At 36.1% G+C, this 13,010-nt stretch overlaps 1 protein-coding gene across 1 annotated transcript; it reads left to right on the forward strand.

The window, feature by feature from the left end:
* Nucleotides 1–10,473: 10,473 nt before the first annotated feature.
* On the forward strand, nucleotides 10,474–12,126 carry LOC110864693. The gene is made up of 3 exons (XM_022113817.2): nucleotides 10,474–11,119; nucleotides 11,228–11,348; nucleotides 11,439–12,126. Exons 1-3 carry the CDS (start codon nucleotides 10,601–10,603, stop codon nucleotides 11,915–11,917), a joined length of 1,119 nt encoding a protein of 372 aa, XP_021969509.1. The 5' UTR covers nucleotides 10,474–10,600; the 3' UTR covers nucleotides 11,918–12,126.
* The last annotated feature ends 884 nt before the right edge of the window (nucleotides 12,127–13,010 follow it).

Consider the following 13,010-nt stretch of genomic DNA (forward strand, 5'->3'; position numbering starts at 1 on the left):
TAATTTAGCTATATATTGCACCGCGACCTAATAACTAATCCGAGCCTCTCAGCGACAAGTTAAGCAGAATATTTACTTCTAATTGTATTTTAATTACTGTTTCTAAGGCTATCGGCCGATTTACCCAAAGATCACCCGAACCCGCAAGGATGCAAATAATCAACACAGATCTATTATGTGATAAAGACCGTCACTAAAATCTATGTGAAACAGCAAATAATCCACAATCAAAAGTAAATACGCACACGCACCAAATTAGAAAATCTAGAACACTTTACTTTCAAAGTCAATCCATAATCAAACAATAAAAACCGTTAAAAGATCCAAACATAAATTAAACCTTCATCAAATCTAGGTAGTATCTAAGTTTAGCCAAGAAACATGTTGTTCAAATCAAACAAAACAAGTTCAAAACAAGAATTCATCATAAAGTATTGAAAACGCGAAAATAAGGAACACCAGGAGATAAAACCCGAAAGATCTTCACTCTCACGATCCAAGCTTCAACCGGATGATTCCCGTTAGCCAAAATACTCCGAAAAGCTCAAAATCTCCTCTGAAATTCGTCCTAGGGTTTTTTGATTCGCAACTAGGGTTTTCAATTAAGTTTCTTGGTAATAATCAGTCAAACCCTAAACCCAGAAGTCAAAATCAGTCAAATAAGGACCCTCGCGTGGCGCGAGGGTGGCTAGGCGTCACGCGGCGCCTCTAAACTCATTTTTTTGACTTTTTAATTCTTTTCCGAATTCCAGCTTCTCCGACGCGCGTACGAATCCCGTTTTTCTTCCGAACTGCTCGTTTTTACTCGTTTTTCAACACTTTAAGCTACGGGACCTGAAATCAAAGCTTAACGTCAGCAGTATCATAGTTCTAACCTAAAACAGACTCAAAACGACTGAAAACTGACCAAAATATACACTATAAACATATGTACTTTTCAGTACATCAATAAACATATGAAATCACAAAGAAAATGTCAAGTACTTAACAAATCAAAGCAAATCCATGTCAAATGTACTTACAATTCAGATTAAATACCAAATGAAATCAAACCCAAGACCTTGATGCAACCATGAATGATTTAGCTATTCATGATGGTGTGAAATGATGAAGTGTGAAATTCGGAAGAAGTGAAAGACATGATTAGGATGATAGAAAGGCTTTGTCACTCAAGATTCTTCTTCCTTGGTCGTCCCTTGGCACCTCCTTATGTTGAATGATGTATTTTTCACGTTTTTTGGCATTAAAACTCGTCCTTGCGCCACCTAAAACCGTTGGTAACTGCAGGTTGGGCATATTGGTACTCTGGTGGGTATACTGATACTCTGGCTGCATTCAAAAACTATGTTTTCAGATGGAATACGCCCTGAATACGCTCAGAAATCAATATGGAGTGAGAGTAGGGATACGCCCATGGAAGTATGGCGACGTTCATGCTCTTTCGTGTCTTGTTTCTATCTTTGTGCAAACGTAAAGCTCCCGTCACTCGTGATATCTTCCTTGCAAACCTACACAATCATAAAATAGACAGAGTAACCATGTTCCAAGCATAATTCCTAGTAAAAACATACAAAATCATGACAAATTATACCATCCAACCATAACTCATCAGGTTGTCAGGTTCAAGATTCTTTAGTCGCAGAATGACCAGAGCTACGGTTGCTCTGGCCTGATATTCCGACAACAATGGATATGTTTGGTTGTCGTCTCCCGATTTCAGAATACGTTTTGCAAACGCCCCTAGTCGTCCCCGCGACGTTTATGTCCCCAAACCATCCCCGAGTCTGGTACTAGAGGCTCATAGCCGTCCCCGTGCTTCATAGGTGCAGAATCCAATTAACAAGATAGTGAACACAAGGATTTCATAAAATATCATTATGATTAAAATTCGGGAGCAATTCGTTACAATTTAACTCCTTTATTAATAGCTCTCCAAAATAAGTTATCCTAAAGTTTCCAAAAGTTATGAGCTCTTGCGCACGGATGGCCTCGCACAAGGCCTAGCTCAAATCTTTCATTGCCTTAATCCACCAAAAGTGACACAAATGAGGATCGAACTTGGGTCTCCATTGGAGAAACCAAGGTGGCATTCGGTATGAAGGAATAGAAAGTGGAATGTAATGGATCATTCGGATGAAATGAAAGGAAACATATTTGTTTTTCATGTGGTAATGGAATGGAGCATTTTAAAGGAATATAACTCCTTACAAATATAACAATTTTCATTCATTGGTAAGGGGTGGTTTTTTTCATTCCTTCAGGGAATGGAAATAAATATATTATTATATTATATTAATATTAATTAATACTAGTGTTAATATATATCAACATTTTATTATAAATTTTTGGCAAATTGAATTTAAATAATCCCAACTCACTGTTATTGGCCAATAATAATCCCAACTCATTTAATCACCAATAATAATCCGAACTATTCACTTTTATTTGTAAAGTACTCTCAGTTAAAAAAACACTAACTAGGTTAAAAATTTGCTGATGTGGCTTGCCACGTCACCTGCCACATCAGTTGCCACGTCACCTGCCACATCAGTTGCCACGTCATCAAAAAATGCCACATCAGCTGCCACATCAGCTGCCACGTCATTAAAAATGCCACGTAGACTGCCACATCAGCTGCCACGTCATCAAAAACGCCACATCAACTGCCACGTCATATGACACATCAGCTAAAAGGGCCACATCAGATGCCACATCAGCAAAATTTTAACCTAGTTAGTGTTTTTTTAACTGGGAGTATTTTACAAACAAAAGTGAATAGTTCGGATTATTATTGGTGATTAAATGAGTTGGGATTATTATTGGCCAATAACAGTGAGTTGGGATTATTTAAATCCAATTTGCCTAAATTTTTTTACCATTAATATACTATTATTATTATTATTATTAAGGCAATAATAATTTTGTCGTTTTTAATACAATTGTGTTTCATTACTTTGTATTTTTTTTGTTTATCAAATTGTACAAAGTAATGATTCATTTTATTCACATATGAGTAACTAAACATCAAAATGGAACGGAATGATTCATTTATTCCGTTGTCCATTCAATTACCTCGTCTATTCCATTACCACATCAATTCCATTACCCATACCAAACATACCCAAGTCTCTTATCCAGTGGCGGAACTAGAACATTATTTTAGGGGTATCCCAAATTTTTTTCACCGTACAATCGTACAATATTAAAAAGCGACAATAAATAAAGTAAAACAAATACCTAATAGATTTGTCCTCTTCTTTTTTTCATAGCTTGAAATCGTTCCATCACATCGTCGTCTTTTACTTCACGTAAAAAATCTTTTTCGACTGCACAAACCATAGCATTGTTCAAAAATTCTGAGTCCATTCGATTGCGTAAATCCGTTTTGACAAGCTTTAATTTCGAAAAACATCTTTCAACGGTTGCGGGTGCAACCTGTAAAAGCAAAGCTAGCTTTGCTACTCGATAAACTGAAGGACAAGAATTATGCATTCCCGTTTCAACTTATAGTGTGACGAAATGGGCAATTGGGATTTGGGCTTATTATTTTCAATTGATTGGTATCCTGGTAGTTGTGTCGTGCCGTGCATTAAAACTTCAGGGCAATTGGACAATTATTTACAATCTTTTATTATTTTGGGCTAACATATTGGGCAATTTGGATTTGGGCTTATTATTTTCAATTGATTTGGGCTTACAGATTTTTTTAAGGGTGTTCTCGTATTTGTTCAAGTGTATCATTGGTATAAAAACCAAAAAAAAGAATTTTTTTACACTACCGATAAAAAGTTGAGCCGTAGCCCGTGCTACGACTCGGTATACATAAGTTCCGCCCAGTGGCGGACTCAGGATTTTATTTCAATGGGGTCCATTTTCGGGTCGGTCCTCGTTCGGGTCGAGTTAAAGTGAGGTTTGAACTAGATTTTTAAAAAAAAATAAGAAAAATGGTCTTATCAAGGATTGAACCTATGACCTCTTAGTGGAAAAGAAGGAGATTTACCACTACACCAGCTTTCTTTTTATTTCTATGGCGTCCACTTAATTGTATTTATGGGGTCCATATACAATTTAATATACCGAATCTACTATTTTTTTTAAAAAAGATTGGGGTCCGGGGACCCCGATGGCACCAATGTGGGTCCGCCCCTGGTTCCGCCCCTGCTCTTATCAGTAGGCCACAAGTGGGGATTTTAATACAGTTGATTTATAAATTTTGACAAATTTTCGGTGCTCGTGAGGTCGAGGATCGCCTTGGATCAAAAACTTTTCCCAAAGGTAGGGGTTTTCCGTATGAACACACTCCTATGTAAATCCGTCACTTGAATCAACAAAGATCATGCATAATCGTTCTTCTAATATATATATTTATTTCTTTCATAATCTAATATTGATCTCCAATCAATATTGGAAAAGACGTGCTTTGCATACCACCAAACACTTGATAGAATAAATTGATGACCAATAACAATACAAGTTATTCGACTTAAGTTTGTTTGGAATCCGAAACCACACACAACAAACCCATATTTGAATTTTGGAAATTAAAAAGGTGTTTAATATAATTAGAGATTAAGAGGCCACACTACACGTATCACACTTTTATTTATATGTGCTTGTCGTAGGGAACATCCTCATGTTGTTTAAATATTTTTGTTACTTGTTTAAGATTTTCGTTTTCTAATTGATTCGGTTTCATGTATGATTTCTCTGACTAAAATCAATGTATTTGAATCATGTTCTCTAAGTCATTCTTCTATTATTAGAAAGAAAAAAAAAAAAAAAAAAAAAGAATCCTATGTTTGAGCATGGTTCTATCGTTTCTCTCATGACACAAATTCGTCCTATTATATGTCAATGTTTTCTAAATTATTCACACGTATATATCAAAAGTTAATAAGGGTGTAAGGGGCACTCCCCTAAGAGGGGAGTCCCTTCTCTTACGCATAACCAATCCTCGTGTGCCACGTCAACTCCCCTCACACCCTAAATTGATGGCGGCAATCCCCTCTTAGGTGACTTGGTTTTTTATTAAAAAAAAAGAAAATTTTTCATTGGTTGATTGAATGGGGCCCACCTTCTCTCTCCTCCCCTCTCTTCGGTGCCTCCTCACCGATCAACCTCCCCGTTTTTGGCTCCCCGCTAGGCCGGCGGCACCTCCCCGATCGGGGAAATCGGTCCCCGCATGGGGTCACCGATTGTGCCCCGGGCACCCTAAGAGATGAAATTTTGTAATTCTTATCATTACTAGAGTTATAGACTATCACTGATAAGGTTTTACTGACGAGTTAGTGATACACCGCCGAATGGTCAAACAAAATTGCTAAAAGAAAACAAATAATTAGAGATTTGTCGCAAGTTTTTTGATTTTGTTTAATCAGTAGATGATTCGTCACTTGATATATGTTGTTGATCCGTGTTCTCAAAAGTGTCAACATATGTCGGAAATTTGTCACTAAAAACCGTCACTAAAAGTTTTACCCACGCTTGTTTTTCCTTCGGAACTTCACCGATAAATTACTATCATTTGATACCTACACCAACGGATTAGTGAAGAATCCTGTCGTGAGTAAAAGTTCTATGATTTACCGTTTATTGTAAGTATTGAATAAATTATAATGTGTGGAATTAAAAATAGATAAATTATGAGATGGTATTTGTCCGAAAAAAGATAGTAACACTAATATAGTTTTATAAATTTTAAATTTGTTAACTCTCAAATTTGTTGTGAAATCGTTTATTTATTTATTCATTTTTTAGCGGCAAACGAATAAAAGCACGGCCACCCGGAGTAACTCAATAGTAAAAGGCGAGCTCATACCTTTGCCACCACAGACAACTCTTAGTAGTCCAAACCCACTATCTACAGTTCTAGGGAAAACCTGTTGCCCAAAGACCCACTATAATAAAAACCTGATTGAGATCAGATTCAAACTTGAGACCTGTGGTCTTAAAATCAAATCTTCACTTCCTCTTTAATTTCGATTGATTGGAAAAAATCGTTTATTATAAGGGGACTAGGGGTGGAATCACTAGTGATGGATTCCATCACTCCCACTATCCAATCAACTAATGCCATGTCATCAATCCAATTTCCATCACTAGTGATAAAAATTGACTAGGGGTGGAATCACTAGTGATGGAATTCCATCACTCCCTCCCAATTTTTTTAATTTTCATTTTAAATTTAGAAAATAAAAATAAAACACTAAATTAAAAATTTCATTAATTTTAAAACATACTACTTCAATTTCACATACTAGAAACATACAATTTGTAAAAAAAAAAAAAAAAAAAACCTAATCGAATTTAACATACTAGAAACATACAATTAAAAAAAAAAAAAAACCTACTCCTCGTCCGAATCCGGAAACTCCAAACCTAGAGAACCTACTAGTTCGATTAAATCGTATCTCAACCGAAAGTGAGTTTCTTCGTTACGCAATTGTAAATTGATATCTTGTGGGACTTGAACTTGTGTAGGAGGATCCGGTACCCAATCCGGGGATATTGCACGTCCGTCGTGTTTGATCAACATATTGTGCAATATGATACACGCATACACTATGCTATGTATTGTTTTCTTGGTCATCGAACGAACCGGTCGGTGTAGTATACCCCATCTACCCTTTAAAACACCAAACGCCCTCTCAACATCTTTTCTTGCCGATTCTTGTAATTTTTTGAACGCCTTTTCTTTTGCCTCGACGGGAAATGATGGAGCTTTCACAAAAACAGACCAAGACGGGTAGATACCATCCACAAGATAAAAGCCTCGTATGTAATGTCGACCGTTAACATAGAAAGGAGAGGAAGGTGCGGTACCATCCGTTACGCTTTGGAACAACGGCGACGTGTGCAACACATTGATGTCGTTGTTTGAACCTGGGACACCGAAATACGAATGCCAAATCCATAAATCATTCGACGCCACCGCTTCTAGTATGATGGTTGGTCTTTTGATGTCTCCCCTCACATACGCTCCTCGCAACTCTCTTGGACAATTTTTCCACTCGATATGTGTACAATCGATGCTACCGAGCATCCCGGGAAAATGCCATCTAGCCTCGTGTGCGGCATAAATACGAGAGATGTCGTGGCTCGTCGGTTTTCGTAAAAACTCGTTAGAATACAACTTAATAACCGCATTGCAAAAAAATTGCAAACACTCACGTGAAGTTCTTTCAGACATAGCTAGGTATTCATCATATTGATCGGGTGGGTTACCTGTCGCTAGTTGGCGAATTGCGGACGTGCATTTTTGAATCGGTGTGAAACTTGGTTTGCCCCTCGCATCGTAACCTTCTTGAAACCATCCCTCGCTTGCCTCGATGTCTCCAACAATCTTTAAAAATAATTCTTTGGGTAAACGAAAACGATCTCTAAACGTTTCGGAATTGTATAGCGGGTTTTCCACAAAATAATCGTTCATCAAAACTTCGTTGGCACGTATACGATCACGGTCGACCATCTTCTTCTTTGGGCGGGACGACTCGGCATCAAGCTCGTTATACACCGACACAAAATAGTTTAGCGTGTCGTTGTCGGAAGACGACTCGGATTCGCTAGACATCGGAAACGTCGAATCGGTAGGGAATTCCATTTGAGAAAGATATAAAAAATTGTGTGAAATGGGTTTAAATTGGTTAAAAGATAGAGTTTGGTGTGTGAAAAATGGTTTAAAATGTGGATATATATATAAATAAAATGGATTAATTTTTTTTTTTTTTTAAAAGTAACCGTTTGAAACCAACGGTCATAATCAAACGGTCGGATTTTTGATTTTTCAACGCGTGATACACTTGACGCGTTAATAATATAACGCGTTTTCAAATAGGTGGCGGCGGTGTAGCGACATCCAAAACGCGTGATAGGGTGGCCGAACACGGACCACCCCGGGTCCCCTAATGATTACAAAATAAAACTTTTTAACTCACTATATTTATCTCAATTTTGTATATTGAATCAACTAACTGTTTATTATTATTATTATCATTATTATTATTATTATTATTATTATTATTATTATTATTATTATTTTATAATATCACTATATCAATGACTAAAACATGCATTATTTGTATGTTGAGTTTATATCAAAATAATAAATAACTTTTTCTTTCAACATCAAGTCAACACTTGGAGTTAGAGCCCTTAATTTGGAGTTTATCTTGTACTATTTACAGACATATATACCTAAAAAAATATACATGTTGAGACATAAAAACTGGATACACGTTTTCGCCCGTATCTATATACTTAGTCGTCAAAATCTTGAGTTATCTTATGTGGCTTTAAAATATTATTAAATATACAGTTGGCATTGTTACACGTAAAAATGAGTTGGAACTTGATGGGAACGAAGTTACCTTCCATCTTCCACTTCTACCCATGTCCCCCTTTACATCAACACCATCTAAATTTATTAATCCAACACCAAAATTTTGTATGCTATCAAGATATGAGTTATTTGTTTACTTTTGTCGTGATATACATTCTATGGGTGTAACTTTTAGGGCCTAAGGGGGGTCTGTTGACACTTTAAGTGTTTAACCGATTAGTGTTTTTATTAGTACAAGTATCTAACGTTGTTTATTTCTTGTTGTTAGACCTTAAAGTTAACGTTGATAGTGTAGTTGGAAAAATATAACAAAAATCAATTGTGGCCATTCTCAAAATCATCTAGGTTCACTGGTTTCACCGATATCTATCAGACAAGTTGGTGTTCGATAACTCGAGATCTTATACCGGGAGTGTTACATGGGAGAACATTGTAGGGAGTTGCATGCTACGCTCGAGAGTTCTCACATGATCGATTGATTTGCTTCAATGTATTAGTATTTTGTACATCATTATTAATGATTATAGGACGTATTGTATGATTATATCTTTAACTGTATGTACCATAACTTATAAATTTATATATTTATTACTATTAGTGATTAGAGTACGTATTCTATGATTATATCTTTAACTATATGTACCATTTTGTAAAATTCATGTGACTTAAACTAATAGTAACTTTTTCGTCCTTTAGTCTATTTTGTCATTTCATGTAAATTTTCATTTGCAACTCATGCAGTGTAATTATTGTATTCTTTTTCTTTTAATTTAACCAAATTATTTTTCTACACCTAAAAAGTTTTTTTTTAATGAACACGTTAATACCGTTTTAGTGCACCGAAGGTCCTTTAGTCTATTTTGTCCTTTTGTTTTTTTTTTCCGACCGAGTTTCTATCGTTTACCTTTTTTACCTTTGTTATTTACTATATATTTTTTTATTTTTTCATATTATTTTGATGTTTAGAGCTGAGGCATAACACATTTTGATATCATTTTATTTAATTTTATGAATTTATTTATCGGTCATCATAGTGTACTATACATTTTAAATTCCAATCACGTTCTTACGCAACACACAGGTAACTACAACCCTACTTTCTTATAAATGTATATATTTTTTTACTATTGAAATAAAGAGTCTACTTCACGTGCGTGATAGATATGCACTATGCAACAAACTCAAAGAAGGTTTCTTGGTTTTTTATTTTTCTCAATTTGATTATTATTTATCTTGGGTTTATGGTTATCTAGTTCAATAAATTTAGGTTTTTCTTCATCAATCCAATTTAAGAATTATTTACTTTCTTAGTTGTTCAAGTATATCATCAAATGGGTCCTTGTAAAATGTATAGTCATGTGGTTTGACATGTATTCATACTCTTTTACTTGCATTTTAAATATAGATATTAAAGTTTATAATCAATCTCTAGTGGGTGTGAACCCTCTTTGGAGGCTTTTTATTAGTTCTTATTTTTTTTATCGGTACTTATTTTTTACGCCTTTCAGGATTGTTACTTTCGATACCCCTTTTAATCATTGAGGAACAGAAAAAAAATGTAAAAATCTTATATATACACATTATTTTAATCAAAACTCACTCCAAATCTTTCACGCAACTCACTCTCTCTTTACTCTTTCACTCCCTTTTTTTCTTAAGTTTTCAAATGGCAAGACGTTGGACCGAAGAATAGGAGATCGTTTTGGCTACATGTTGGGTGGCTGTCGTCGAGCAAATGCGACCTGAAGCATCATTGTCATTTTGGAACGTCGTTTTTGCTCAATTCCATCAACATGTGGGTGAAACACACCACAATGTTTACGATATTAAATCAAAGTTTTGGAAGATCCAAGCAAAGTCTTCAAGAAGACGATTAACAACAAGGAGATGCTAGTGGAGGATGAAACGATTGAGACGGTACATCACAAGTACCAACACCGCTACACGACCCGAAGACCTTTATTCCACACTACCTAGCCTTAACGACTAATTGTTTGTTTTATTAGACTAAATGTAAAACCTTGACTAAAAGCAATAAACTAAAATAAATAGTGACTGATAATGAGTCTGATAAGTTTGGTGCGTAGTTAATTTTGTCGTTTCATTCGAACCTTCATGTCGTGTCACCTTCTTTCTCCATACACCATCATCTCCATAAAGATATATATATACATACACACACACTACTACTTACTCCATAACAACATTCCAACTCATCATCTTCATCTTCACACACTAAAAACACACAGTTCTGCAACAACAATGGCAGCTCCATTCATAGAACCACAATGCACTATTCAACCTGCTCGCAGGCTCAAAGACTTCCTTCAAGACCAAAACCTCCCGTTCCCGCGCTCTCGCAAATCCTCCATCTCCGTCTTCCTCCACGCCGCCGTCAAATACTCCTCCATCCGTACCATCTCCCGCCGTTTCTCCACCAAAAACCGCTCCACATCACCTCTTCCGGAGCCTACAATCACCAGAACAACCTCCGTAACCGTTAAGGACATTCTCCGCTGGAAATCCTTCCGAGATCTGTCAGATCCGGTTGAATTTCACGCTCCTCCGGTGCCGGATGTCTCACCGGAGTCTCCTCGTTGTACAACGTCCACCGGTTCGCCGAGGAGTAGTAGTAGTTGTAGCCGTAGCTGGTGCGATAGTGATTTCACCGTCGGTGATTCGCCGGAATGTTTCCGTACATTCTCCGGTGAATCGGAGGTTGTTGATAAGAAGAATTTTCACGTTAATGTCGCCAGTGAAAGGAAGAACAGAGATTTGAAGGTATAAACCGTGATTAACCTAATTGTGATGAACTAAATTTTGCAATTGAATGTTTGTTGATGAAATTAGGGCTTATGAATTTATGATTATGTGTAAATTGTAATGCAGGATCAAATTGTGCTTGTGGAAAATGAGGAACAACAATTCAGTCCGATTTCAGTGCTTGATTTTGCACAGGAACATGACGAAATGTTCTCACAGTTTCATCAAACCCTAGCTGATATGGAGAGTATGTGTTCTTCATCCATTATTCGACTTTTGTTATATTAGCTTGTTTTAGAGATTAAATTGACTGATGATCAATATTCTTATTGAACAGGAAGGAACACAATGCTGAAGCAACAGATCCATAACTTTGAGAATCTCATTGATGATGTGAACAAACGTGTCGTAGTAGACGTATTAGACGATACTGATTCGTTTGTTATCGAAGAAAAGGCGATTAGGTTAATGGAACATGTGAAAACAACAAGTTCTATTGGAGAGTGGGACTTAAGTTTGGATTGTTTGTTATTAGATTACTTTAGGGATGAATTGGTTACAAGTAAGCGAGTGAAGAACAATGAGGAGTTAGAATCTAGGGTTTTGAATGTTGCGAAAAGTTGGGTGAATGGGGAAGATGACGGATCGTTGGCGTGGGAGATGGAAGGTAGAAGAGAAGTGTGCATTAGAGAAATGGACAAAGAATTGAATTGGAAATGTTTTGATGATGATCAAAATGAGATTGTGATTGAGATAGAGAAGATCATGCTTAATCAATTGTTAGACGAGTTATCGATTGATCTTGTTAACGTTTAGAACATACACATAAGATGATAGGTTGGGTATGATTAGCGGATGAGCAACCTCGTATATAGTGTTGTGGACCTCGGTAATTTCTACGCGGAGATAGAATAGTGTAAATTACAACGAGTTTTCGAAGTTTTTTTTTTACGACTTGATGTATGTTTAATGAATAATGATGTTCCAATTCTTTTATTAAAATGGGAACCGAGAAATAAGTACAACTTGATGTATGTTTAATGAATAATGTTATTCCAATTCTTTTATTAAAATGGTAATCCAGAAATGAGTTTTATAGAAGATCATGCTTAATCAATTGAAAATGGATAAAGGGTTACATTGGGTTGGTAGGGGTACTATGAATGTGGCAATGACATGGACACTTGAGGACGAACCACCTTTTGTTTGCTTTGTGTTAATAAAATGTAACGATATTTGTACGAGCATATTAATTGCATGTCTTTGCTCTTAAAAGTAGTGTTATTTATAAGTTCATGTACAGTGGTAACATTTCATAACTTGGTGAATAGGGGTTATGTGACAAATATCACTAACGCTATACGGTATGGGGGTCGGCCCCGGCCCGTCGCGGGTCGGCGACGGTCCAAACACCGTGCCGCCCCCATACGTCCCCGTCCTCTCCGTCTGAAGTTAGACGTTGGCGACGAAGCAAATGTTGTGGGCCCCCCCTTAAAATATGACCGTTACATTAAAAAAAAAAAAAAAAAATTCCAAATTTTGAATAAAGCCAAACGGCTATATTATTAAATTCGGCTTAAGGAATGGGAAATAATGATGATGAATGTCGAGAACGAACCCGAGCCGAAACGTTCGATGTTGAAAAAACTACAACACGACATCATGAAAAAGCATCAAATTATTTAACTTTATGTTTATTTTTATTAAGTCTTTTTTTTTAGTTTATGTTTTTTTTTTTAATATCTATGTAATGTGGGTTTAATATTAATGAAAATATTTTATTAGTATATTTGTCAAATGTTAAAAAAAATAAAATAATAAAAAAAATAAAAAAAAAACATAAAAAGTGGTGAAGGACTATGACTAGGATCATCCTACCATGCCTTCTAGTTTTGGAGGATGGACCATC

Source organism: Helianthus annuus, chromosome 6, assembly GCF_002127325.2.
Source record: "Helianthus annuus cultivar XRQ/B chromosome 6, HanXRQr2.0-SUNRISE, whole genome shotgun sequence".
Taxonomy (NCBI): Eukaryota; Viridiplantae; Streptophyta; class Magnoliopsida; order Asterales; family Asteraceae; genus Helianthus; species Helianthus annuus.